This window comes from Rhinolophus hipposideros (genome assembly GCF_964194185.1).
Source record: "Rhinolophus hipposideros genome assembly, chromosome: 16".
Taxonomy (NCBI): domain Eukaryota; kingdom Metazoa; phylum Chordata; class Mammalia; order Chiroptera; family Rhinolophidae; genus Rhinolophus; species Rhinolophus hipposideros.
Genome location: NC_138062.1, coordinates 47,631,214 through 47,658,045, shown reverse-complemented (window position 1 = coordinate 47,658,045; position 26,832 = coordinate 47,631,214). Strand labels below are relative to the sequence as shown.

Below are 26,832 nucleotides of genomic sequence, written 5' to 3'. Positions count from 1 at the left end.
AGCCCCCGTGTCCCAGCCTCCCCCCACTTCCACCCCCACCCCGGGGGCCCAGGCTCAAGATGGCCTGGAGAGGAGAAGGGAGGCTATGATCTGTGGGGTTTCCTGCCCTGATGGAAGAGTGAGATGGGAATCAGATGGGACATAAAAAGGAGGGAAGACAGGTGCCTCTTGTGTCTCAGCACCACCTCTGCAAAGCTGGAAATCCTTCCGGCCTGTGCCTAGGAATGAATGGTCTGTTTCCAAAATGATACTTGGCACAAAGGGGTTCTCCAGCCCAGGACACAGGCAGGGACCAGCAGCCACTACTTGCTTTTGTCAGGGGCCTCTGAGTAGGCAGGAAGGATCAAGTCAGGGGAACCATTTGGAGGGACAGTGTCAGACCTATGCTGGTCATTAGATATGAAGGGCGGTGGGTGAAATGGCCAGAGTTCAGAAGGGTGTGGCCTACACTGGTCAGCCATGGGGCTCTGTGGTTTTAAAGTTCAGCAGGATGGACTTGTCGATTGAACTCAGTCAGAGGGACTTGAATGCTGCACGCCTGGGCCACACAGTGGTGACATTCTGTGGCTTTCTGGTGAGCTTGGGGGCAGTGTGTTTCTAAGGCTCTAGTGGAGGTCAAGAGCATCCTGGAAGAACAGGGCAGAGAGAGATGGATGGTGGTTCAGGGAGTCTGGCTGGTCCCCACATTGGGGACAGTGTTCTTGGAGCAGGCCTTGAAGGGTGTGGGAAAGGGCATTCTAGACAGAGGGTTCTGCAGTGAGCAAGCGTGCAGCCCAGTTGCTTTTCCTGTGTTTGGAAGCCCCAGTCAGTTTGCAATGGGAAGTACTTGGGAGAAGGGAGTATAGGGGCATGCGTGCTGGGAGACCCCATTGGTCTCCATCCTGGGGGCCTTGGATGCCCAACTCGGGAGATCGTATTTTACATCAGACGCAGTCAGAACTGTGGAAGGTTTCAGGGGATGGGAGAAGTCTGAGCACCTTAGGATTTGGGGAAGAGGATTGCTGAACCTGCTGAAGAGAATCGATAGGACCCCTGGCGTCAGAAGGACATGGCTGTGAATGCCAGGCCTAGCCAGTTCCAGCCAGTGACTTTGGATGAACCACTTAGCTGCTCAGAGCCTCAATTTCCCTGGTTGTGAAAGGGGGAGAAAAGAATTTCCCTTGCAGCAGGGTTTCCAGCCACAGCGCCGGTAACATTTAGACCAAGAGCTTTCGTCCTGGGTGTTGTAGGATGTTAAGCAGCATCCCCTGCTTCCACCCACTAGATACCAGTAGCACCCCACAAGTTGTGCTAACCAAAATGCCTGTAGACATGGCCCGTGCCCCCCAACAAAAACTGAGTAAAGTGCCTGGTACAGAGCCGGGTGCCAAGGGCACTGAGCTGATGAGCACTGTTGGCATAGAAGAGACCCCTTGCGCGTTTCACTGTCATAGTCCATGCAGAACCAGTGATGACAGAAAGGTGGGCTGACTGGAGACATGAAGGGGCCTCCACAGGACTTGCCCACCAGCAGAAGGAGAACAGGAGCCTCCCGAGGTCTCACACCTGGCTGGCCGGGAGGGCAGAGCTTTGCCCCATGGGATAGGAGCCAGTCTGCAGCCAGAGCTCCGGCTGTCGGTGGTCCTGGAGGATATTGCCCAGAGCAAGGGAGGTGTGTGCCTAGAACTCCAGGGAGGTCTCTCTAGGGAAGCTGTGCCTGCAAGAGGCTGGAGACCTTTATACCCCCTGTGGCACATGTGGCACGAGAAGCCCAAAGGCTGAGGCAAGCAAGGCCACATATGGGGACTGGAGGAGGAAACTGGAATTTGGGCACAAGAGGAAATAAAGGACAAGGAGTGGATCTAGTGACCAGGCATCCCTGGCTTCTGAGAGGCTTGTACAAGGAAATCCACTTGAAGAACCTCATGGGAACTGGAGTGGCAGCAATGGATGATCTTCCTGGGCTCTTCTGTAGCATATAGGCCAGTGCTCTGCCATCCTCAGGCTGTTGGAGCTGAGGGAGAGTCCCCTGGTGCCCAGCGTGTGTCCCTCCCTCCCCCGCCCCCGGCCATGATGTGGGGCAGGTGATGGCAAGCCTGCTGTTTTCTGTTGGGTCAGCTGGCCTCACCCCACGGGCTGCAGAGTGGGGCACGTGTGCGTTTTCAGGGGACACAAGGGAGAAGGGAGAGGGCGAGCTGGTACATCTTTCCTGCCTTTAGAGGTCTTCAGGAGCATGAAGTGCAGCTGCTCTGTGGTTAGGTGGCACGTTTTGGTACCTAAAACATATTCCCTAAGAAATAACAAACAACCCGTCGGATACCCCCCTTCCTCCTCCCACAACTTCAAAAAAAAAAAAAGAGAGAGAAACACCTGAGAGACCAAATCGAGGCCTCCCACCCTCGCCCACCCCGCGTCCTGGAGGAGAGGACCCTGTCCTGCACCTTCCGCCGGGAGTGCCGGCTCTCAGGAGCGAGCTGGCGTGGCCGCGCAGGGGAGCGTGTGTCTGTGTGTGATGTGCCTTCATGCGTCACTCTATTTATGTTGTTCGCAGCCCAACGGTAGCGGCCAGGGCAAAGTCCCGGGGTCATTTTTGCTACCGCCGCCGCCTCCAGTGGCCAGACCTGTGCCCCTTCCTATGCCTGATTCCAAATCCACCAGCACTGCCCCAGACGGCGCCGCCTTGACTCCTCCATCACCTTGTAAGTGGACGATGAAACCGAAACCACAACGCCCAGCGTCCCCGGCCCATCCAAACAGTCTCCACTGCAAAAAGAAAAGCCCCCCCACCCCCGCCCACCACCACCAAATCCCTCCCAACCCAGAGCGCCACGGAGCCTCCCACCAGGACGAGCAGAGCTGAACCCCCCTACCACGGCCACCCAGGCCTCAGTCGCACCAGCCAGCACCCCACGAGCTCCCCTGCCCGCCCGCTCCTCCCAGCCTGGGCCCCTGGCCCAGGTCCCTGGGGAGGCGGGAGGGGAAGCACAGTGGGGCGCAGGCCAGGTGCTGGCTGGGAGGAGAGGGGATAGGGAGGCACAGCCATGCCATCTTCATGCCTGATTGCTGTTTTTTTCGTTTTTCGTTTTTTTGTTTTTTGATTTTTTTGTTTTGTTTTGTTGTGCCCCCACACTAAGAAAATTAAATGTGACCACAAGGCGACGCCACCACCATCCCCTTTTTGCCGTGCCCCCCACCCCTCCATTCAGGGCCCTCAGGCCTCTAAAGGTACAGCAGGCCAGCCCCTGACCCCACCCCTTCAGTCTCACATTTGGTTTCTCGTTGTTCCTCTTTTTTTTTTTTTTTCCCCCTTCCCATCCCTCTCCCCTCCCTCAATTCCTTCCCAGGTTGGATGTTCCAAGGAAAAGGGAGGGCTCTGGGCCTTGGCTTACTTCATCTCTTTCTCTCTCTTTCTTTTCTTTTCTTTTCTTTTTTTAAACCAATGACAACTTTTGTCCAAGGGAAGAGAAAATGATTTGGGAGGCCCAAGGTAGACCCGACGATGTGAGGGACAGGAAAGGTGGAGGGTGGGCAGCGTGCCGTCTGCGGGCAGGGTGTGGGCAGCGCTTCGGGCACTCTGGGGGCTGGCAGGCCGCAGGCCAGGACTTCCGAGGCAGTGGTGGGAGGGGTGGCCCATCTCACCACTTTTCTCCGTCTTGCGCTCTCTGTCTCGCCTTCTCTCTCATGGTTTGAGTTCTTTCCCCCTCTCCATCCTCTTCATGCCATCTTCCCATCTGCATCTGCCATAAGACATCCAGTCATGGTCATGGTCATTGGAGGTGGGCAGGGTGGGAGAGGGAGACCAGGCTACAGGGTGGCTGGGAGGCACTTTTGTACACAATATGATGAGCATGGGCTCCCTGGGGTATATCTGGTTCAGGGTGGGACATGGGGGGGCTCCCAGGCAGCCTTTGGCCCTCCTTGTCCTCTCTGGGGGTGTCCTCCCTACTCGGGGTGCAGGGCCCATTCTCTCCCCTAGGAACTTCCCAAGCTCTTCCCGAGAAGAACTCACGGGTCTTTGGCTCATTTGCTCCCTCAGGCCCCAGAACAGCTGCCCCTGGGCACCCAAGCCCAGGGATTCTGCCAGGCCCTCCAGCCTCCTCCCCCTCTTGTGCCTTGGCCCATCTTGGGCTCTCGAGACCACAGGACCAAAGGAACTGACTCATCCATCAGAGGAGGAGAATGCCTGCCAGGCCTGAGCTTTGCTACCCCTGGGCCTGAGCTGGCTGCCAGCTCCTAGGCCCCTTTCTGACTCCATCCCACTCACGCTAGACCTCCCTTGGGCCCCTTCAAGTTCCCTGAGCCACCCGTCCAGTCCTTGGTGCTGCCCAGGATGGTAAGTGGTATAGCACCCAACTAACTGCCCCTGTTGGAGAGGTGGCCTGGCTGAGATGGCCTTCCCCAAGCAGGGTGGGGCCAGTCCGCCAGAGCTCCCACTCCTTCAAGCTCCCTCCTCTCCAGACCTGAGAGGGCCAATGGGAAAGCAAGGGCACCCCTTTGGGGTGGGTTAACCCTCCTCCTGAAGGAGGAGGGGTATCTCTGACCCTGCCCAGTGCCTGGGTAGGGGACAGCACTGGGTCTATGGGACCTCAGCTGAAGCCATCAGGGCCCCTTCCTCATCCCTGGGCAGGAAAGAAGATGCCTGGCTGAGGCGGAATGCCAGGGTTGGGGGACACTGTGCTCCAGGTCAGTGAGAGGATGAGGGGGCCCCTCTGGCCTGTCCTTTCTGCTGCCAGCCTAAGGCTAGGCAGCATGGTCTAACCCAGTCTCTCCCTCTGTCAGCAGCCCCAAAGGGCAGTGCCCAGGTGGGCCCCAAGGCCTCACAGGGTCTCTTCCTCTCTCCCCTGCTCCCCACAGCATTCACAACGACAGGCGCCTCCTCTGCCAACCGGTTTGTCAGCATCGGACCCCGGGACGGCAACTTTCTGAACATCCCACAGCAGTCTCAGGTAGGAGTGCGGAGGCGGGCACAGGGGGAGCAGGCCAGGGTGGAGGCATCTTGGTATCAGGGAAGAGGCCAGGGTCTTTAGGGCCAGTCCCGGAGAAGGGGCTGGGGCAGGGCTAGAGGACCCTGGCTTTTGCGAGGCCAGCTGAGCCTGCCTCAGGCAGTCCCCAGGACCCCCAGCTAATCAGCTAATTGGATAATTAGCTCTGACAACCCCTGACTTGGAGAAAGCTACCAAGGACCCAGGGCTAGAGGGCTAGGCCTAGTGAAAGCAAAGATGGAAGCCAGAGTCCTCATCAGGAGGAGGATAGCATCTGCCCCGTTGCTCTCCTCCTCCACTGGAAGCCCTGGCCCCAGTCCTCCCCTTTTTCCTGGCTTTGGGTGGGCTGGGCGAGGGGTGGAGGAGGGACAAAGCCACTCTGGTGGGCCACGTGCCTGGAGATTCTGGCACCAAGGGCAGGGCAAGGCCCATCACCGGCCTGGAGGCCCCGCCTCCAAGTCCCTGTGAATCCTGTTAGAAGGGCAGCCAGACTGCTGGAGTCTGCAGTCCTGCTCCCATCTGCCCCACAGTTCTCACAACCACCCCCCAGCTCTCCTGCTAGATGCCCCTGGACCCCGCATTGCACAGGTATCTGCACACTCACACATGTTCCCCCCTTTCCCATGCCTGTCCCCAAGAGGCTGGGAATAGCCTACAGAGCCCAGGACCCTTAGGGCACAGGGAGGACTCTCCTCAGGAACAGTGTAGAGGCAGCTTTTATAGTGTGGGGCTTCTTTTTGCACATTTTACCAAAACACTGTGCTGTGAGCCCAGGGCCTTGGAGGCTTCCTCAGCCCCAGGAAATCCGCCTGGGCCCAGAGCCCTGGGCCACCTCTTTCAGCTCCTGCTTCTTCTCTGCTCTGAGGCCTGAATCCAGAGAAAGTTGGTGGATAGAAGTTTTGTATGTGTGGTTTGAGGGGTGTTTTTTTTTTCCCTTTTCCTTTCCCTCCCTCAAAAAAAAAAAAAAAGGCAAAAACTTTGTCAAACTTCAAACTTCAGAGCTCCCAAGTGGCAAGGAGGGGAGGGGAAGAGAACTTCAGCCCCCTCCAGCTTCCCACCCCCTTTCCCCAGAGTCACGTCTGACCCGTCTGGTTTCCAGGAGCAACCAGACATGATGTAACACCCAGATGAACTTGAACTTGGGGGTGTTGAGAAGAAAAACAATGGCTCCGAGCAGGGGCTGGAGCCAGCCCCCTCCGTTCTGTGCCAGGGAGCCCGAGAGAGCCCTGCTGGCAGAGAGCAGGAGGGGGTGCCAGAGGAAGGGACCTCGGGCAGGCCTCCCCTCCCAGCTCTGGGCTGGCACCAGGCAGCAGGGCTCCATTGCTCCTACCCTCCCTCCCTCCTGCTGCCGGCTTGCTGCCTGCAGTTCTGTGTTCCCCTGCTTGCTTTCGTCTTGCTCTTAGGGACCAGGGCCACGAGCGCTCCCTGCTCACCCCGTTTCTGCCTCCATATGTTCGCCCTTCTGCACTTTCTCTGCTCACTTTGCTTGGACGTTGGGGCCAAGTCAGAGTTTGAAGCAAGTTTGGGAAACACTTTTTCTCCCTGTTGTTCCCACAAGGGGCCTGGGCCCCAAGCCCAAAGCAGGCAGGTGTGTCCAGGGGTGGTGGGGAGACCAGAGCTGGACAAGCCTAGCCGGGAGCCCTTGGGCATGGGGGCAGGCAAGCGGCTGCAGCGGGCAGGGCGGGCGCCAGGGGTACAGTGGGGGGTGGTTTCCACAGTAACCAGTGACTTTAGCTGATCTCTGGAGCACCAGATGGAGAGAGAACAATAGAATGAGGGAAGAAAAGAAAATTTTAGCAATTTTGTCATTCCCTGGGCAGCGCTTTTTACTTAGTTTTAATCAATTTTGGACCTGGCTCAGGAAGCAGGGAGGGGTGAGCAGAAAAGCCACCCCGAGCTTGGCAGCAGATCCCCATTCCTGGGACTCGTGGGGAGGAGCTGGGGACCCCGTTGGAGCCGCCTTTGTCCCTAATTCCAGGCCTGTAACTGAAGTCTTCCTCCTCTGAGGGAGCACTGGTGGTTGTCCCCCTGCCATACAGCTCAGGAGACCCCAAAGGGGCCAGCGTAGGGTGTTGGCTTGGTCAGCCAAGGGCAGAGGGGCCAAGCAGGTCCTCGCTGTCCTGGGTGTCCCCAAGCCGCCTTTCCCCTCACAGCGAGGGGGAGGGGGAGGCTTATAGCCAAGGCACTCGTATAAGGTTCCAGTGTAGCCTCCCCTTGGGAATGAGGTCCCAGAGAGCACCAAGGCTGGGTAGGCGGCTCATCCAGGCAGCTCCCCACTTCTGCTGTCCAGGACCGGAAGCCCAAGAGCTGGCTGTTGACCCTCCCCTTCCACACTGGGGATGCCTAGGACCGGGTTTCTCCCACGCGTTGCCAGACCCCCGTGAGCCTCCCTTTGGCCTTTAGTCCGTTGATGGGGTTGGACTCTGGGCAGGTCTCTGTGCGTGTCGTCCAGCACATGGCAGGAAATTTAGCATCTCTGCCCACTCCGTAAGCAACAACAGCACCCCAATCACTGTGATGACCCCAAACTCCCATGTTTCCAAATGCCCTCCATCTACACCATCCAATGGGGTAGCCACTGGCCACATGTGGCTGTTTAAATTTAAATAAAATAATGAGAAAAATTTAGTCCCTCGGTCACACTAGCCACATTTCAAGTGCTTAGAAGCCATGCGTGGCTAGCGGCTACTACACTTGACAGCACAAATATAGAACATTTCCATTGTTGCAGAAAGTTCTAGATGATTTCTGAGGCCTTTTCTAGCTATAAAACTCGGTGTCTCCATCTCACCGTGGACAATAGCCTGCGGTCCCAAACCAGAGGCTGAGGGACAGGTCCGGCCTGCAGGCATAATCTGTGTGACCCAAACAAATGTTTGAAATGTCAGAAATTTTCACATGAAATTCTATCTGGACTTTTAGTTTCTTTTGAAAAGGTGACTGATGTAGCCACCACCCCAGGCCCTCACTGTGATGTGGCAGCCTTGGCCCTAGGCAGGGTGCGGGCATTCTGGCCACCGCAGACCCTGTGAGCACCACATGTAGCAGGAGCATCTCCTCTGAACTTCTTTCTGCTTTTGCGTCATGGCTCAGCCTGTGCTGCCTGAGGCAGGTCAGCCACCCTCTCTTTACCTGCTTCTGTGCAGCATTGGAGTGAGGGTAGAATGGGTCAGGTCCTGCTGTGTGCTCTGTGGTTAGCGCTGCGTGGCCCCTGCACATCCGAGTGTGTGACCCAGAGCTTGGGATGCATTTCAGAGATTTTGCCCCAAGGGTACCACCAGGTGTACCCAGGTCAGGCACTGTAGACTATGGAAGAGGACGCCCCCACCCCACCCCCAGCCCTTTGGCCACGAGGTGGGGCCAGAGCCTTTGGTAAAGAAGATTCCCAGGCATCCCACTGTTGGGGGGGGTGTCCATCCTAGGTATGTTTTGTGCTGAGTGGCTACCAAAGCCTGTTTGTGGGAAGGCGGCGCCCCCTGCTGGCACCCTAAGGGAAGTGACACCTGCCCCAGGAAGCTTCCAGGTCCTTCCCCAGTGCTGTTGCCCTGAGTGAGGGCAGAGGATCAAAGGAGTGGGTGTCTACAGGCCCCTCCCACAGGCCTAGCACTGCTGGAGACTGAAGCCATGTGGTGTCCCCCTCTCCCCAGCCATTCAGCCTGTGGGACCTTGGCTGGGGTGTACAGATGGGAATTTCTGCTTTTAATCCAAAGAGACAGAAAGAAAACTCAGTGAGAAGCTAGGCTACCCCCACCCCACTCCGAAAACACTGCTGGGGACAAAAGCTCCAGCCTGGCATCCACCCCATCTTCCAGGACCCACACAAAAACCTAAACAATTGGAAACATGGCCAGATCGCAGGTCTGTGCCTGTGCCAGCGCCAGCCACGGGGGTCCCACCCGCTGGGCACAGCGCCCAAGGGAAGGCCGGCCAGCTGGACTCTAGCACTGGGGGGGCAGAGTCTCTTGGGGGGGCAGGGTTCCCACAGGAGGGACCAATAGAATGGGGATGTACTTCTGCATGGGATGTTGGTATCCCTGTCTCCACTGGAGCTAAACCTTCCAGGGGCCTTGGGCACCACCTACAGTCACAGGGCCAGGTGGGAGTGAGCAGGGACCTGACCCTGCTGTTCTCAATACTGCCTCTTTTTTGTCCCGCTTCAGTCCTGGTTCCTCTGATAAGATCGACAAAAGAAATGACAAAATGAAAAGAAGAGGTTCCTCAAACGGGGGGAGAAGAAATTTTGAGACGTGGAAAATAATCCCCCAGCCCAGCCCAGTCCCACCGAAAAGCAAAAATTAGACGTCGTCAGCCACTCAGCCCTTCTCTCCTCCAGCCCAGGGACCCCTGCAGGCCCCCCGAAGCAGCCCAGTTCTCAGAGAGCCCTCGGAAGAGGTCTCAGCGGAGCTGTGCACCAGCAGCCAAGCAGAAAGAAACATGCAAAACGGACTCTGCCAAGCAGAGGACAGAAAGAAAGAAAGGATGCAGCAGAACTGCCTTCTTCCCCATCCCATCCCGGCCTTCTGGGGAAGGAAGGAAATCCCCAAACAAAGCAACCAGCACCGTTCCGAAGGGGCCTGTACCCCATCCTCGCCCTTCCTGGGGGAATCCCACCCTTGACTGGGGCCGTAGCTTCACTAGGGAGCTCAGAGGACCAGCTTGTAAAGATGAGGGGTGCAGATCCAGAGGGTCCTCCCCTCCAGATCCCGCCCCAGCCCTCCCAGACCACCTTTGCCTCTGGCTTCTTCCCCTAGCTGCTCCGGACTGGGCGTGGCAGCGTGACCTCCGCACTCCCCTGCCCCACCCTTGGGCTAGAAGACCCCTGGGTGGACAGGGGGCGTCCCCTGGAGCTAGTTTCGTCCTCCCGTAATGGAGGGTGTCTTGCCACCCCACCCTGAGCCACGGGGGTAGTTCCCGGAGCCCCAGACCCCCCTGTACAGTCCATAGAAAAAAGTCAGAATGCTCTCGAAGGTCCCGTCGCAGCCTGGGACAGGCCCCCTCTTCTCTCTGCGGGCAGGCTGGGGAGGTCACTCTCCCGCCGTGGCCCAAGTGAGGGGAGATGAGTCCCAGGTCACCCCCACACCCCAGCCCGCATGCAGGTGCCCTCTCGACACCCCGTTGGTCCCTGCCCCTGCCCCTCATGCAGACAGCCCTGCTGTGGCCGGGCCCGGAGAGTGGAGCAGAAAGGGGACCCTGGATCCGAGCGAGAAGATCGGGCAGCCGCCGCTGCCCACTGCTAAGCCGCTACCTGCGCTAGGTAGGCGTCCTGCTCGCCCACTTTCAGTTCCTTTGGAGGGTGTTGGGTGTCGTCCTTTTTCAAAAGTGTTTTGAAGCTTTCTCTGTCCTCCTCCCCAACTTTTCCCACCATACCGCCCCCATGGCCACTTCTCTCTGGATTTCAGCTGTAATGTCTTTACTCTTTATTTCGGGGTGGGGCATTCATTGTTCGGGTCTTTTGCTGTTGCAATTAAGAACTCCTCCATTTGAGCAACTTGGGAACAATTTGGTAACACACCACAGGAAGTAGCTCCCCCCACTGTAGCCCCTACCTCCCCCAAGGGAAGGTTTGGGGGTCTCTCCAGAGGGTCTTCAGAAGCCCCCCCTGGGAGGGAGGGAGCACGAGCACGCCCAGCCCGGCTCCAGGGTGTGACTTGGCCCCTCTGGCTTGTCTTTCTGTGCCTTACTCCTTCCTCCCTGCATCTCCCCCTCCTTGGCCCCCTTCTAAGTCCTTGTGCCTCTCTTTCTCTCTCTTTCTTAACCGTATGAAAACACAAAACACAGGTCAGGATCCTCCGAAAGTCAATCAACCCAACATTGCACCGCAGGGGTGGGTTATGGGCTTTATTTATTGTGAATCTAGTGTGTGAGGCTGTGGGCAGAGTAGGCCTGGGGAAGGAAGCAGGGGAGGGAGCTGGCTGGGGAGGGGAGGAGGGCCCTCACCTGGGGCAGAGGGGGCCAGCGGGTGGGGTCTCCTCCCCAGCTGGAAGCCACAAGGTGGCTGGCCCCAAGGGTGGCTTTTGTTGGAAGTTGAGCGAACGCCCTCTCCCATCCGTGTGCAGCCCTCAGGGAGGACCGGGACTGAGAAGCGGGGGCTGTGGATCCTGCGGGAGCCTGGAGGGTGTAGGGAGTAGGGTGGGGGGTGGGGGGCCGGGTGGGCCGGGCGTGACGCGCGGTCAAAGTGCAATGATTTTTCAGTTTGGTTGGCTAAACAGGGTCAGAGCTGAGAGGGGAGTGGAAGGGACCCCCCCCTGCCCCGCCACATTTGCCCCTTCCCTCGAAGACAATCGGGGCTGCGGGCGTGCAGGCCCGCGGGAGCCGGGGTCTGCGGGGCGCCCGCCCCGGCGAGGTCGGAAGCTGCAGGCCAGCTGGGCCGGGACGGAGCGCGCCGGCGGGGCTACCCCGGCGGACAGGGGGGTGGGGGCCGCTTCGTTCCCATAAGTCGTTGTGAGGGGCAGGCGAGTGGCGACGAGGGCGACAGGAGATGTGGGGACGTGTTAGAAGAGAAAAAAAAAACACAAAAATATATATGGGGGAAATGAACTTTTTTTTTCATTGAACCAAGTGCAATGCATCAGAGAGTTTTCCTATCTTTGTATGTTAAGAGATTGTTAAGAAAAAATTCTATTTTTGTTGTAATGTCCTCGCGGCTCTGGGGACGCTAAAAGAACCGGGCCTGCCCCGCCCTTCGCGGGGATAACGAAAGCTGAGTGTTTTTTCCTTTTTTTTTTTTTGTTCGTTTTCAGTTGTTTTTTTTTTTTTTTTTTTTTAAGTCGTTTTCCTGCGTTGACAAGGATGATCTGGGGTTTTTATTTGTTTCGTCGTTCGTTCTCGGTTTCGGTGGGAGGGCTGAAGGAAACGTTCACATTTTAGAGTTAAAAAAAATAAAAACACCTCGACATTTTAAAAAAATCAACACAAAATCAAAAAGGAAAAGGACGAGAGAAAATTATTTTTAAGGTAATTCAACATAAAAACCCTGGTGCTTCTTACATTATAAAGTACGTTTTAAAAAACCCACAAACTATTATACATAAGTTTATGAATCAATTAAATATCCTGCACTTGTTAGGAACACGCATATCCCTTCTTTGTTGAGTTTAACGGAACGGGACAGCGGCGTGCGCCCGGCGGCGGGGCTGCTCTGGCCGCGGGTCTCCTCGGGCGCCCCATCCCCGGGGCCCGGCGCCCCCTCCTCGCCCCATCCCCTTCCGGGCACGGGGGCGCGGCGGGGGTCCCCAGCCCCTCCCCCGCAGAGGTCAATGCCAACGAACAAATGTCCCCTCCCTCCCCCCCCCTCTCCGCTTCGAGCGCCCTTCTTTGAGCCAGACGCCAACTTGACCCACACCAGCATTATCAGGAGCGCGCTCAGCAAGTTGGTAGTTTCCTCCCCCGCCTTCCCCGGCGCCCCCGACTCAACATCACTCCTCCCACCCTATCCCCACCCCCGTTACCCTCCGGGGAGCACGGGAAAGGCTCGAAGCTCCAGGACAGGACCAGCCAAGCTGACAGGTCGATTTCGCCCAGGCCCGCGCCCGCACGCACGCACGCACACGGCCCGCACACAGCCCACCCCACCCGGAAACCAGCCCTGTCGACTGACTGCCTTATACACCCACCCCCGCGCTGGCCGGCCGACCTAGTGCCTTCTTCTCACCCCCGTGCTGGCGGAGCGGACGCCGCGCTCTGGGTCCCAGAGGGGTCGGGTGGCTCAGACGACCCACCACTTCCCCACCCCGACCGTGCTGAACGGATACACACACACGTACACACACACGAAAGAAAATAAAGGAGCAATAAAGTCACGAGAACTTTCGTCCCCCAATCGAGAGCCCGAGGGGCACCCCAGCCCCACCTCTGCTCCCCCCACCTACCCACCCTCGGGGCGCCCCCCCTCCCCCCGCAAGCCAGCCTGGGCCAGCCCCGTTTCGGCCCCTCCCGGGAGATCCGTGCGCCCGACCAGCACCAGCATCGCGGACCGCAAAGGCCGCCCGTCCCGTCAAACAAGTTTCTTCTTAGGCTAAGAAACGCAGTATATACGAGTATCTCTATATATAGTACTAATGGATTTGGTGTGCTTCCCCTTAGCGCCCCCTGTCCCCCCCTTCCTCCTTCAGCCTGGTCTCCCCCTCTCTCTGCCCTCCACCCCCGTCTCTGCACTGAGATACATAAGAAACAAGGGTAGTTTACTGTCTGTTTTGTTTTCTGGGTTTTCAGTGTCCTAGCGGAATGCAAGTAGGCAGCCAGCCCGTCCGTCCCCTCTCCGCCCCGCCCTAGCCCCGCCCCCGTCACTGCGCTTCTGTTATACCATCTTTGCCTGACTCTCCGGCTTCTCCATTGAATGGCTAATGTGTATGTGAAATAAAGAAATAAAGAAAAACAAAAGCAAGAGCGCCTGAGCCTTCGCTAACGCGATCGTGCGGGGCCGGGTCGGGCTAGGTGGGATAGGCCCCCACGTGGACTCTGTGCCTCCTTCCACGCGCCAAGAGCGCGGCCGATGCCGTCGAGGCGCGTACATGCCTGAGTCTGCCAGCGAGAAGGGGGAGGGTCCCGGGCCCCTCCCCACCTCTCGATGACCCCCGCCCCAGCCCGCAAAAAAGAGGCACCACTTGGGTCCGATGACCTCTCTGCCATGTTGGTTCCTGGACCTCGCCTCCGGGAGGGGGACGCGGGTAAGGCCACTTCCAGCGGGCGTTAGGTGACAAAAAGGTCTGCAGGGCCCCAAGGGGCGACAGACCCCTGGTCCTTTCCCCTCAAGGGGACGTCTTCACTGGTCCCTCTTCGGGGGACTTCGCTCCAGAGCAGGCCCAGTGCGTGGTCCACCCCTTCCTCGACGGCCCTGCGCTGAGTTCCCAGTGCCCCTCGGCTCAGAGGCAACACCTCAGAGGTCACCGCACCTCCGGGCTCATAGCCGCTTGTTCCGTCTTGATGGGCCGGGCAGCCCCACCGGGGCTGCTATCGGGGCTGGACTGGGGCGCGGGCTGAGGGCGCACCACCACCTCTGCCCGGCGACACGGCCCGCGGCGGGCACCCTCGTCCGCGCCTTGGTGTGCGTGCCGTTTGCGGGGCCCGGGAGGGGTGGGGCCTGCGGCCAGAGCGGCCGCCTGGTCTCGCAGCAGCCGCACCAGGAAGCCGATGTACTTCATGGCGAGGCGGAGCACCTCATTCTTGCTCAGCTTCCGGTCGGGCGGGTGCGTGGGCAGCAGCTTCCTGAGCTCAGCGAAGGCGCCGTTCACGTTCTGCTGCCGCCAGCGCTCACGGCTGTTGGTGAACACACGCCGGGCCACCTTCTGGGGCTGGTGCCCTGTGGACAGGAGGGACAGGGTTGTCGCCAAGGGGGCTCCCCCTCATGCCCTTGCTTCAGGCACCCAGCACCCTGGTGGGAACTTCACACAGGCGGTGAGCTGGGGGCTTTCTCCACCCAGAGGATCCACGTATAGGATCTATGTGTGGTTCCCCTGCCAGTTAGCAGCCCTGGGCGCCCCTCACCCTGAGCCACCTAGACAAGGACAGGCTCAGACTGCAGACAGCTGGGGCCTCTGAACCTCTGACTGTCTGCATCTTTATGTCACTGGCTGAGGTTCCCCAGGGAAATGTTTCCTTGTGGCTGCCAGTCTAGGAAGCTGTCCCTGTAGTTCTCATTCTGGGTGTGCCCGTTTGTGGGCCGGGGGTGGGAGTGGAGTTCGTGGGTCTGAGAGATACTCTTATTGTGATTGTGGTCCTGTCTGTGTGGCAGGTGGCTGTGTGACTCACGGTCTGTCTAAAAGGCTGTGGTTGTGTGTGATTGTTGCCATGTGGCTGGGTCATGCATGGCTGTGGTTGTGTGGCTGACTCTTGTGTGGCCATGATCCTAAGTGGCTGTGGTTGTGTGGCTGTCTCCTGTGTGGTTGTGGTCCCGTGGGTGTCTCTTGCATAGTGATTGTTGTGTAGCTGCTTCCTGGGTGGCTGTGCATTCGAGTGGAGCTGTCATTTTGTGGCCCCTGTGCCATGCTGTTTGCCAAGACTCTTTATGGCTTGTTGGGTGACTGTGGTTGTGTGGGACTGCCCATGGGACTGGTTTTGTGCATGGGTGTAACGAGGACTGAGCCCGTGTGGGCTAGCCTGTGTGTGTGTGTGTGTCTGCGCGCGCGTGCACGGGCACACCTCTCTTTGTGGAAAGGTGTGGAACAGACATGGGCCCCATGCCGACACAAACCCACACTCACCCTCAGTCAGTTCCAGCTCACAGTGACTTGGTCTCCGCTTCAGCCGGCTGCTAGGGAAGATGCCAAAAGGTCCTGCTGGCCCAATGTAGAAGCTGTAATGGTTCATGGGTCACTAACGCCTTGTGGGCAAGGACCCTGGCCCTGGAATGCCTCCAGGCCCCAGCCCCCCACTGACCTGTTGAGGAAGGGGTGAGGATGGTAATGCAGGGTCAGAGGGGTTGTGGTGCTTCCCAGGGTGGAGAGTTGTAGCAGCGGGGGCCGCAGGGCACTTAGCTCCGTGGTGGCCATGGCTGTCCCTGGGGGCCTGGTGTGGCCCAGACTGATCACCGGTACGCCAGGGGGCAGCCTGGGGGATGAGGCATGGCCCAACTCCTCCACCTTCAGGGGCCCAGGGGAGGCAGGCTTGGGGGGAGAAGCAGGCGCTGGGCTGGGGGCACACACCATCTCAGCCTTCTCAGTCATGGTGGGGCCCACCTCTGCCTGGGCCTGGGGCGGGCACATGGACCCCAAGGGGGTGCTCACCTGTGGAAGGGAAGGAAGCCAGTGGGGAGGAGGATCAGATGCCACACACTCCCTTAGTCCAACAGAGCCCTCCAATTGAAGGGATAGTGGTGAGGTGACACAGTTCAGTGGGCAAAGGCAGGTAGAGGCGTAGGCCCAGAAACTGCCACAATATGGGAGGAGGGTCTGATACAAGGGCAGGAGGTGCCCAATGAGATTCTGTGCAGCAATGAGACCAGCAGTGCCATCTCTGAGCTCTTTGTGACCCGTGAAGAACTCAGCTGTCCATCCTGAGCAAATTCTCTTCTTCCAGAATCCTCTCACCTGGAGCCTGTAGGGAGGGGCAAGGCAGGGAACCCATGCCAGATCCTGAGGCTCCCAGGGTGACCTTGTAACCCTCAGATCTGATCCTGGCAACCTTCATTGACACTGTGTGACCTTGGGATCCCTCTATCATTGACTCTGGCCTTCACAGACCACTCCCTTCTCTCCCAGGTGGACCATGTGGCCCTCAGCTAGGACCCTGAGGCTTTTCCCATCACCTCCGTCAGACCCGGAACAATCTCCATAATCACTCCAATGATCACCACTCCCACTAAGTGTCCACCTCACTAACCCTGTGACCGCATTGTCCAGTACATAATAGTCATGCCCCAATCCTCCTGGCCCTGGTGACCCCCCCAATCCACACCCCATCAGCATCCACCCCTTTGCACCCTGCTTAGATGTCCCTGTTCACTCTTGGCCCCATGGCCTAGAGTGTCCCAGCAATGTCGGGGACACCTAGTCCCAATGCCCTGTCTTCCCTAGCAGGTCTCTGGGGAAGCTGACCTGGCCTCTCACTTAGTGAATTCTTATAGATGAATGAATGAAGGCAGGACTGAATGAATGAATGAAGGCGAATTGGGGATCCTCCACCTTCATGCCGCCCCCCCCTTACCCCTGTGTTGGTCCTGCTGCCTGCTGAGTGCCCTGGCTCTGTCGGTCAGAGCCAAGATGTGGTTCCAGCTCCAGGCCAGGCTCCGTGGCTCTGCTCCGTCCAGTCTCTTCACTCTGTGCCCCTGGCAGCCGGCCTCCCCGTCTGGGCTTCACCTCTTCTTAGGCTCCCAAGGGCCTCGGGGCAGGGGCCTGGGTCCCTCGAGAGAAAGTGAGCGGCTCCGGGCTGGCCTGCCCTCTCCCCGCCCCCCGGCAGCCCGGTTTCCTCCCTCTCACCCCTGGTGCAGTGGCTGGAGGATGCTGGGCCAGTGCAGATAAGGGCCTGGCTGCCTGGCTGAGACTGATAAGGAGCCGGACTGACCCCGGAGGAAACCGGAGGGCGGGGATCTCCGAGAGCAGCCTCATGCCCCGCCCCCGGCAGTCAGGAGTGGCCCTCACCCCTCAGGGCCTTCCCTTCCCTTTCCCCATCACTGGAGGGACCCTGGCCTTCCATGGACCCAGCCCCACTGCACAGCTGAGAGTGAGGTGCATGCAGAGGGGAAACTGAGGCAGGGAAGCAGTCGCCTCTTGCGTGGCTGGGGTCTGGCCTACAGCTTTGAACACCCCCAGCTATGTCCATGTTGATGGGGGTGGAGAGCCCTTTCCGGCCCTGCTGGGGCCTCGTGACCCACACAGGGCTCCCTCCTGTTCCTTCTCTCCTCCCCCTGCCTGGTTCCTCTTTTTACAGGGCCCCTCCGGGCCTTTCTGCCACCCTCACCCTGGAGTGGGGCACTGGTGGGAGGGCAGTTCTAACAGTCTGATCTTGGGTGTCCAGCGTGGCAGGTGTCCTGCGTCCCCAGTGTACTATCCACACCACCTTTCCAGCCCAGGAGGGTGACAGGAAGGGCCGCAGCTGCGGGAGATGTTCTAGGGTGACAGTGCTGCCAGAATCTTCTAGGGGCTAGGGGCTGGGTGCCCCTAGCATATCCGCACAATCCGGCTCTTCCAGCTCACAGGATCACAGAGCCCCAACTTGGTGGTCCCTGGCCCTTATCCCACAGCCAGGCTACTTCAGGTTGGATGGTGATAAGAGGTGTGGGTGAATGTCCTGGGTGGTGGTGAAACTCAAGACTCAGATGGAGCCTCACAAAGGGAGGGGTCCTGGGTACAGATAGGTAGCAGTGACAAGACTTCCTAATCCCCAGCGTCCTCTCACCTGGGCTCCCGTACTTTGCCCTGTGTCTGAGTGACTGGAGAAGCTAGCTGCCAGGTAGGTCCTCAGCTGCCACCCAGTGCCACCAACACTACCACCACCCTTCCAGAAACCGGTGATACCACGTCCCCACCACCAACCATCCCACGACCTCAGAGAAGTGAAAGTCCAGTTCTAAGCACTGAGTGAACTCGTGTTCCTATAAAGCAGGTTCCGGGATCAGGTTCCTTTTACTCTCGTGGATGGAGCAAGGTAAAGGGTACCTTGGGGGGTCCCACAGTTACCACGTGGCAGGGTGGGAATTCTGCCCCAGGCCTCTCCGTTAACGTTTCTAAGGCCTGCCCTTGGGGGTAGAATGCAGCAGCCTGCCCGGTGCCTGCATGTGCACCCCGCCCAAGGGGCCACAGGGCAGGAAGCACCTGGTCTGGAGCGGATGCACAAGGCGCCTGGTTCCGGTCCGGCTTTCGCCACCGCGGCCCCGCGGGGAGCTGGGCCAGAGAAATCAGGCAGCGAGGAGGGGGCGGTGGGAGGCCACGTGGGAGCCTCGGTGGCACTGGCGTGCTCGCGTGTCTGTGTCCCGGAGCACGCCAACTGGGTGGGGGGTGCGCGGCGGATGCGAGCGCATGGCTGCCACCCCGTGGCCATCTTGGAAACCGCAGGCGCCAGCAACCAGAGGCCCAAGTGCTTTCCGGTGCAGGGGGACAGGCCACTCCCCCATACACAGAAGCCCTGGACAGAAATACTGACAACACCTCAGTCAGGCAGAAACAAACCAACGCCTAGATGCACAGAGCTCCTAGAGAGTTAAAACAGACGGACAAGGGAGAAATCCCTAGACATGCTGCACAGATGAACAAACCACCGGCAGCCTCCACTCAGGCAAATGACAATCAGGGTAAGGTGACATCTCTTTATTGGCTCAGTCTACGCCTGGACCAGCAGTGGCCCCAGGCCCAGGTGGGTTCTGGTGGGGAGTCTGTGGGCAGTCAGTGCAGGTGGCTTCAGCAGTGGCCTTGGGTGTCGGGGATCTGTGGGAGTAGCAGCATTGGTCCCCCAGTTGACAGGTGCCCTGGTGAGAGGATGGTCATTGTGAACCCTGGCCCAGAGCTCAGCAGCCTCCACTGGGTTCCTTTCCTGGATGGGGAGCTGACTCCCAGACTCTTGCCCATCCGTAGTCCTCCCAGCCCTGCTGCAGTGGGAGATGGCGGGTGCCTCACCTCCTTGAACCTCTTGCAAGGAAATGTCTTAAGCCGGGCTGCTCGCTGGGCCGGGTCCTCCGCCGGTTCCTTTCGCTTATTCTGGAGCAGCCTGCGTCTGTGCTCCATAGCTTTGCCCACCGTCTTGCTCCTGTGTAGGGAGATAAGCAGCTGGGATCCCATCTGGCCTCTGCACCCCCGCCCTGGCCAAGCCCCAGCGCCACCACTCTCTCACCCTGGCCGGGCACGGGGCCGGGGGCCCCAGTTAGCCTCAGGGTTGGCCTGGAAGCGCTTGAGTCCTCGCTGGCGGGAGCTGGGGTTGGCATCATCCCGGATGGTGAAGTTGGCCTGCAGCCTGGGGAAGGGGGGGGTTGGGGCTGGGGGGCAGCCGCCACAGAGACATGCACAACCAACCACCCAAACCGCCTCAGTGCCCCTCGATATGATTTGGGAAGACTATGTCTGCCCTTATCAGGATTTTCTCATTCATTTAATAAACACTTATCAAATACCTACTGTGTGTCTGAAATCTGCTGCTGACATTCTAATGCACGAGACGGACAAGCAACAGGACAAATCAGCAATCAGCAAATCATGTTGTGTTAGAGCATGAGATAAGGGTTTTGGGTAGAAGGAAGGGGTGCAGTGCAGGACAGGGCGATCAGGGACACCTGAAGGAGGTGGGGGAAGAGCCATGGGGGGCACCCAGGGACAGGCACTCCAGGTAGGGAACAGCCCGTGCAAAGGTTCTGTGGTGGGGCTGTGCCTGGTGAGTCTGAGTGAAGAGGCCAGTGTGGAGTGAGCCAGAGAGGGGCGAGGGTGGGCATCAATGAGGGCAGGAGGGGACAGACAGATGGAGCAGGGCCTGCAGGGGGAACTTTGTTTCTGAACGAGGTGGGAGCCACAGAGTTGTGAGCAGAGGGGAACATATCTGACTCGGCTGCTTACAGGCACCCTCTGGTTGCTGTAGGGGGAATGGACATGGGGGGTGGGGTGGGAACTGGGGGACCAGGACAGAGGTGACCACATTGTCTAGGTGAGCAGTGGTGGGAACAGAGGAGGGTGGGAGAAGTGGTGAGAGAAGGTGGATTCTGGATCTCACGTGAAGAACAGCACGCGTCTGTGTAGGGGTGTGTCTGTGTCATCTGCATGCCTGTGTGTCCATGCCCGGGGCGGCCGTGTCTGCACCCCTACCTGGGCTCCACACTGAGAATGCGGAAGGCCGGGCTGGTCTCTGACAGCCGCTCGCGTTTCACTGGACACTCCTTCTCCTGGGAGGCAAAGATCAGAGGACAGAGGATGCCGCACCTGCCCTCCCCTGACCTCTGACCCCATGTGGCCAGGCCAGTCCTCACCCAGCAGCGCATAATGTCCCAGAGGACTGAGGCAGGGGCATCCGTCTTCACGGCGTTCTTACAGGCATGGGACAGCGAGACCCGGAAGCCAGCGTGGAGAAGGGCCGACCTGGGGACCAAGAGGGGCCGTGAGGGGGAGGCTGGACTCCAAAGCCAGTGCTGACCTGTGTTGGTGTGAATCATGTCACACAGACTGGCGAGGCTGGCTGCACATCACAGTGACTAGGTGGCCAGTGTCATGCCAATGACCGTAAAAGTCAGACTGTCTCCCTGGCCAGATGCTCAGCCTCTGAGCTCTGTTCTAAGCACTTGTACACGAGAAGCCCTGGATGGGCGTGATGTTGGATCTTCATTTTATGAGGGACTTGGGCCCACAAGGGTCCAACTTGCCCAGGGCACCTAACACTCAGGCTCTGCTCCTCCCTGGCCTGGCTCTCACCGCAGCTGCAAGAGGCTAGGTGTGCTACAGTGGATGGTGCTGCTCAGCTGGTCCAGCGTGTAGTACAGAGGCACGTCGGGCAGCTCCTGCAGACGGGGTCAGTGGGATGGTCAGGAGGCAGAAGAAGCTGGGCACAGGCAAGCCCCCTCCCTATCATGGCCCAGCCTCCACCTCAGTGACAACGCTCAGGACTCCTCGGATCCGCTCCGAAGTGTGGAAGCGGCTGGGGTTGGCGCTCACAGCTTCTAGAACATGGCCCACAAAATCCAGGTCATGGATGGGCTCTGCCCACAAGGGACCACCAAGCTGCAGACAGACACAAGGGCCAGATGGGCAGGGAGCAAGACCAGCGGGACCCCTGTGAGTCCCTCGCCTCCCGTGGCCCTACCTGGTGCCGCTGCCCACAGTGCTCACACTCGGGGGCCACAGGAGGACCACAGGCTGCAGAAAACTTGACCCTGCACAGAGAGAGGTGGTTAGGGGGTGACAATTCTGGGACACCCCCTTTACCTCCCTTCCAGCTCACCATTGCTTACCGGCCGCCGGAGGACCCTGATGCTTTGCCAAGCTGTTGAAGGTGGAAAGTCCCGCAGCCCACACACTGGAACACCAGTGCCTGCTTGCTGTTGGGGGAAAGTGGTGGCCACCATACCCCAACTCCTCCCTCAGGCTGCCTCAGTCGCCTTCAGGACCCCCCATTTCCCCAGGCAGGACCAAACCTCCCATCCCAAGAAAAGGCAGTTGCCTCTCTCAGTCCATCACACATCCCTACCCCCTGCTAACCTGGCTGAGGCCTTGACCTTGGCCTGGCCAGTGAAGACACGAACAAAAACTCGCACATAGAAGTCAGCGCTGATGCTGAGCAGTGGCACCACGAAGCGCTGGTAGCAGTTGGCACGGAGGTCCAGGCTGTGCAGGACGATCCTCAGAGCCTGGGGGGGATGGGAGAGATGGCAGCCGTCATCCCTCCCTCCACAAGAGGTGCTCACAGCACAGGGTCAGGATTAAAAGCCCAGCACCCTTGGCAAGTGAGTGGTAAGTTCCCTCATCTGTGAAATCCTAACAGTCTCGTCTCTATGGTCTTGCCGGGGAAACTAAGTGATTAAGGAGCACGCAGGCCCAGTAAATGGAACCTATTCCATGTAGCATTTTCAGTGTGCCCCGTGCTGTGCCCAAGGACCTGTGGTCTGGCCCCCATGAGCTTTGTCAGCAGGAAATGGAGACATATTCAAGGGGGCTGCTGTGACACTCACACACAGAAAAGAAGGCAGCGTTTCCCAGACTGAGGACAGACGAACAAGAACAGAGCTCTTCCTTTCCCGGCCCATCCATGTAGCCAGCCCCTGCCTTCTTGAATCCCCACAGCAACCCAATGTAGTCTGGGCCATCATCATCATGCCCATTTCACAGATGCCAAATCTGAGGCCCAGAAAGGGGAAGTCACTTGCCCAAAGCCACCAGCAAAGCTAGGACTTGAACCCAGAGCTGAACCCAGACCTGGAAAACCTGCCTTAAAAGAGACAATTTTAGAAAGTTGTTAAAATAGAGACGACTAGAAAGAATAGTATCACCACCACTCCTACCTTGGGCAAAGCCATTAACCCACAAATGACCACGACTGGCAGCCCATGCTCTTAGGAACTATGCTGGTTAAAGACATGCTAGTTGTTAACGTGCTGGGATGGAAGAAGCTGAGCCGATCTGGGCGGGGGGGGGGGGGCCCGGGTGTCGGGGGTCCGCTCACCATCTCGTGGCAGGCCCGGCTCTTGAGGGCCATGGCGCCATACTTGCTATAACAAGTCTCCCCACTGTTCCCCGCCAGCACTGCCATGTCCGTACAGGTAACACACAGCAGCCCTGCAGGGAGGGACTGCACAGTGAGTATCCTTCCAACACCCCACCCCCTGCACTGTGCCTCTGCATCAGCCCGGCCTCACCTCCTTCGCTCACAGCCTGAACAGCTGCATCCAGGAAGGGGGCAGGGCTGCCATAGGGGTCCAGGTCAATGACATCAAACCGCTCCGATACCCGCTGCTGCTGGTACATCAACATCCTGGAGGCGAGAGGGCCAGGTCCTCAGCCCCCTGTACCAGGGACCTGCTCTGTCCCCTACACATGTTCATTCATGCAGCATGATGGTTTGGGCCTGAACTTGGGGGCCAGCGGCCCAGGCTCAAATCCTGGTTTGGCCATTTGCTAACTTCATGACTTTTCCTCCTCGGGTCTCAGTCTACCCACCTCTAACAATGACAGTAATAGCCAATACTTAATGTCATCGTAGGTTCTTGAATACTGCGACTTTTAAGCAAAATGTCGTATAATTAAACCAATTTTACCATAGGCTAATTTATCTAAACAAGAGTCAAGTTCTTACAGCATATTTCTGGTCATAAAAACATCTCCCAACTTCTAAATACTCAAAGCACTTCCGATATTAAACAATGAAATAAATGTAAGCTTTATATACACTTAAGAAAGATTAATAAAAACAAGTCAGATCATTCTTTTCCACCTCACTTATTCCAGTTCAGGGTCATGGGTGGCTGGAGCCTATCCAGGGATCTCAGGAGACAAGGCGGGACCCTCCTTGGACAGGACACCCTTCCATTGCAGGGCCACTCACACCCACCCACTCACACAGACTGGGACCATATAACATGCCAGTTTACCTCACATGCACATCTTTGGGATGTGAGAGGAAACCAGAGTCCCCAGAGAAAACCTACATAGACATGGGGAGAATCTGCCAACTCTCAACACAAAAATAGCCCTAGCCGGGAATCGATTTTTTTTTCCTCATCAGTATTATAAGGACATTATTCAAGGATCGGCTTTACCAATGTAACCTGACGTTGTTTCAAGCAATTTATAGATACATTAACTCATTTAATCACATAATCTTCCTGATAACTCCATGGATTTGGAACTATTTTGTTCCCTTTCCAGATAAGGAAAAGCAAATGCTACCTTATCAACATAGCCTACCTTGACCACGTTATTTAAAATTGCAATCTCCTCTCTCGCCACCTTCCTCCATCTCCTGTACTATTTTTTTCCAGAGCACTTCTCACCTCCAGTTTACTATGTAATTTACTTATTTGTCATGATTATTTATTGTCATCTGTGTTTCCCATTAGATTTTAATATGGTCAGAAGAGTAAATAGCTTTCACTTATTTCTTTTCTGTAAAGGGTCAGAGAGTAAATGGTCCCTACTGCATGTTCTTCTTTTTTAAAAACCTTTAAAAATATAAAAAACATTCTTAGATGGCAAGCCATAAAAAGCCAGGCTGCAGACCAAGAAAGGCTGTAATTTGCTGACCCCTGCATTTGAACCTGAACTCCACAAGGTCAGGGATTTTATCTGTATTGTTTACTGATGCATTCCCTGCACTGAGAACAGTGTCTGGTACATAGTAGACAGGATATATGTAAGTTCATTTGAATGAATAAAAGTACAAGAAGTTAAATCTAAAATGGAAACCATAACAGCACTTATTTCTGACACTGAGTATGAGTTACACAAGTATTACCTCTCATTTAAGCAGTATAGCAACTCCTGTAAAATTGTCATTTTATAGACAAGGAAACTGGGGCTCAGAGAAGCTAAGGCACTTTCCCAAGGTCACAGAACAAACAAGAATATGACACAGCCAGGATTTGACCCCAGGCAGCCTTGCTCCAGAATGCACCTTCCATCCTCCAGGCTCTGCTGCCTCAAACCTACCGAGCATCTGCCTGGCTGGGCCGTACCAGGTGGGCCACATTGTTGAGCTGCACATTATGGCGTATGAGATCCACAGCTCGGGCAGAGGCATCATTGGCAACCACGGATTGGAGCCCAGGCACCTCTCGGGCAAAGCGAATGGAACGGAGGCCCGAGGCTGCCAGGCCCTCCAGCACTCGCAGACCTTCCTGTTGGAGCAAGCAGGGAGCCCCACTCACATCAGTACCTCCATCCTCTGCTGGGCCTCAAGGAGTCCCCACCACCCTCCTATAGCTCTCCACCTCCAGGAGCCTTCCTTTCTACATCACCCACTAGGCTGCCACCTCCTATGTCCAGGCCCCACCTCGCAGATCTCCCCCACGGCGGCTGTTTGAGGTTGGTCTCCGGGGGCCACGTTTGCACCCTCTTTAAGTTCAGCCTTGTCCTCCTCTTGCTCCGACAAGTCCACGACCACCTTTTGCACGTCCTTCTCACCTGGCACCTTGACTGCAGTCACCCAGAAGCACAAGTCAGCGTCTACCAAAGCTCTCCCTGAGAAATCTCTTCCTATTCTTCAGAATACATAAGATTCATGGGAGAAAATCTTCCCCAAAGTCCCTAGGGAAAGGCTGAAGGAGCAGAGCCCAGAGCCTGCTATGTGGCGGAAGCCTTTCCAGACTTTAGGGGATAGGGGACCGGGCAGGGAAATAGCTCTGTGTGACCCCCACCCACTAGGAGACTGGACTTCCACTCACTTCGGATTCCTTTGGCCCCGAGCTGAATGCGAGCAAACTCAGTGATCACAGCACATCTGTGGAAGAGGAAGACTCAGCTCACATCCCCTCAATTTCACAGACCCACTGCCCTCTGTCAAGCTGCCCCCGGACCCCTGCTCACGTCAGGTCCCGGTTAAACTCCTGCACTGGGTTGTAGAAGACTTCGTTGGCGCTGGGGAAGGCGATCCTGGCGGCCCCCTCGGTGACCGTCGTCTCCTTGGCCTCAGGTGGGCGCTTTTCTCCCCCGGGCACCGTGCCGTTCTCCATCGAGACTGGATCCGTCGGCCTTTGGGGCTTCCCCTCCATAAGCTCGGCTCTACAGAGACTGCAAGCGGAGCGGAGAGTCAGGCTTAACCATGGAACGATCCTCGCACCGGACATCCGCGGGAGCCTCAGCCTACCAAGCCTGGATCAGGAGGGCATAGAGAGGATCAGAGAGCTGCGTTCCCGGGCCCATGGCCTAACCGTCTGTAAAACAGAAGCTAAGGAGACCCTGCGGCCTCGGTAAGCTGACACCATCCCCTGTCTCCGGAGGACCGGCCCCTGCGAAACCGGCAGCCCTCGAGTGGGCCCGCCCCTGATCCAGATGTCTCTCCGCGCCGCCCAGGCCCTCCTCACCTTCTCTCCCAGCACCGAGAACCGAATTAGTCTCGATGCACATTTCCCGGATAGGACCTGGGCGCCGCCATGTTGGCACAGGGTAGATCACATGGCAGGATTCAGCCAATCAGTGATGCTACTACCTACAGTGGGGGGCCGGGATCAAAATACAGTGGAAAGTGCTGAACATGTTGTGCCGGTGGCTTTACTCACAGCGGCTCCCTTGTAATTAAGGCCACAAGTCACCAGCCCATTTCATGGATGAGGAAGGTGAGGCGCAGGAAAGGGGCGGTAAGCGAAGACATCCAACACCTATTGATCGTTTCCTGGGGTGCTGGGTGCCCTAATCATTTCCGGGCATCCTAGCCCAGGCTCTGACACCAGATTTGCTGAGTTTGAATCCCAGTCCTACCACATGTTCTTGGCAAATTACCTAAACTCTGTGGACCTCATTTTCCTTACTTGTTAAATAAGAATCCTAGCTTCCAAGATAGAGCAAAGATTAAACGACAGAATACCTGGAACGTGTGCCAAGCAGCCCCTCTCACATACAAAACCGTCAGTAGGTTCTAACCTGTGTTGGAAAGGAGGAGAGCATAGTGGTCTGGACTGCCTGGGTTCCAGTCCCAGCCCGCCCTGTCTCTTGCTGTCAACCTCTCTGTGCTTGTTTCCCTATGCGCAAAATGGGCAGATTTTTCTAAGGTGCCTTACTGCGTTGCGATGAGAATTAAACGGGTTAGTGCAGGTAAAATTCTTAGAATGGAATCTGGCATCACGTGTCAAATTTTATTGTGGCTTCTTGATCCTGGGTTTGAATCCTGCCACCCACCACCACTTCCTTGCTGTGTGATCTTGAGCAGGTTTATCTCTTTATTGCCCCCCTTTCTTACTTTCTATAAAATGTTTGTAAAATAATTCCTACATAAAAAGGTTACCGTGATAGTTAAAGATCATTCCCACCAAAAAGCCTAA

At 57.3% G+C, this 26,832-nt stretch overlaps 3 protein-coding genes across 17 annotated transcripts in view; 1 reads left to right on the top strand and 2 right to left on the bottom strand.

Annotated features, from left to right (window-relative positions):
- The window catches only part of NFIX (nuclear factor I X), a 94,861-nt gene extending 81,517 nt beyond the window's left edge, over positions 1 to 13,344 (top strand). For 7 of the 12 annotated variants that reach the window (XM_081075546.1, XM_081075552.1, XM_081075554.1 and 4 more), the window contains 2 exons: positions 4,834 to 4,925; positions 9,122 to 11,011. In XM_081075546.1, the coding sequence (XP_080931672.1) occupies positions 4,834 to 4,905 (72 nt within the window). In that variant the 3' untranslated portion in view covers positions 4,906 to 4,925; positions 9,122 to 11,011. Of the gene's footprint in view, positions 1 to 2,530; positions 2,679 to 4,833; positions 4,926 to 9,121; positions 11,012 to 13,172 lie in introns of those variants that run through there. The other 5 variants (XM_081075545.1, XM_081075549.1, XM_081075548.1 and 2 more) reach the window with 3 other exon arrangements.
- Positions 13,125 to 16,955, bottom strand: LYL1 (LYL1 basic helix-loop-helix family member). Of its 2 annotated transcripts, none has more exons than XM_081075555.1 (4): positions 16,602 to 16,955; positions 15,336 to 15,682; positions 15,161 to 15,252; positions 13,125 to 14,259 (listed from the first exon to the last, which is right to left on the bottom strand). In XM_081075555.1, exons 2-4 carry the CDS (start codon positions 15,659 to 15,661, stop codon positions 13,844 to 13,846), a joined length of 834 nt encoding a protein of 277 aa, XP_080931681.1. In that variant the 5' UTR covers positions 15,662 to 15,682; positions 16,602 to 16,955; the 3' UTR covers positions 13,125 to 13,843. The 2 variants fall into 2 exon arrangements, with proteins under 2 accessions (XP_080931681.1, XP_080931682.1); XM_081075556.1 differs by having other exon boundaries at positions 13,128 to 14,259; positions 15,336 to 15,992; positions 16,602 to 16,769.
- A 1,733-nt stretch (positions 16,956 to 18,688) lies between these two features.
- On the bottom strand, positions 18,689 to 25,981 carry TRMT1 (tRNA methyltransferase 1). Of its 3 annotated transcripts, none has more exons than XM_081077236.1 (17): positions 25,879 to 25,981; positions 25,382 to 25,666; positions 25,240 to 25,295; positions 24,849 to 24,991; positions 24,506 to 24,693; positions 22,717 to 22,832; positions 22,524 to 22,636; positions 21,563 to 21,711; positions 21,316 to 21,402; positions 21,168 to 21,237; positions 20,951 to 21,085; positions 20,780 to 20,865; positions 20,341 to 20,449; positions 20,180 to 20,256; positions 19,221 to 19,340; positions 19,007 to 19,136; positions 18,689 to 18,858 (listed from the first exon to the last, which is right to left on the bottom strand). In XM_081077236.1, exons 2-17 carry the CDS (start codon positions 25,639 to 25,641, stop codon positions 18,709 to 18,711), a joined length of 1,989 nt encoding a protein of 662 aa, XP_080933362.1. In that variant the 5' UTR covers positions 25,642 to 25,666; positions 25,879 to 25,981; the 3' UTR covers positions 18,689 to 18,708. The 3 variants fall into 3 exon arrangements, with proteins under 3 accessions (XP_080933362.1, XP_080933363.1, XP_080933364.1); XM_081077237.1 differs by having other exon boundaries at positions 25,382 to 25,585; positions 25,879 to 25,967; XM_081077238.1 differs by lacking the exons at positions 24,506 to 24,693; positions 24,849 to 24,991.
- Between the last annotated feature and the right edge of the window lie 851 nt (positions 25,982 to 26,832).

Excerpts from the sequence above, each read along its gene's own strand:
- LYL1 (XM_081075555.1), bottom strand. The coding sequence starts at position 15,661 with ATGTGCCCGCCCCAGGCCCAGGCAGAGGTGGGCCCCACCATGACTGAG. Across the intron at positions 15,253-15,335 it reads CCTCACCCCTTCCTCAACAG|CTTCTACATTGGGCCAGCAG; the intron begins GTCAGTGGGGGG and ends GAACCATTACAG. Across the intron at positions 14,260-15,160 it reads TGAGCTGGAACTGACTGAGG|GGCACCAGCCCCAGAAGGTG; the intron begins GTGAGTGTGGGT and ends TCCTGTCCACAG.
- TRMT1 (XM_081077236.1), bottom strand. The coding sequence starts at position 25,641 with ATGTCCGGTGCGAGGATCGTTCCATGGTTAAGCCTGACTCTCCGCTCC. Across the intron at positions 22,637-22,716 it reads TCAGGCTGTGAGCGAAGGAG|GGCTGCTGTGTGTTACCTGT; the intron begins GTGAGGCCGGGC and ends CCCTCCCTGCAG. Across the intron at positions 21,086-21,167 it reads ACTGTGGGCAGCGGCACCAG|CTTGGTGGTCCCTTGTGGGC; the intron begins GTAGGGCCACGG and ends GTCTGTCTGCAG.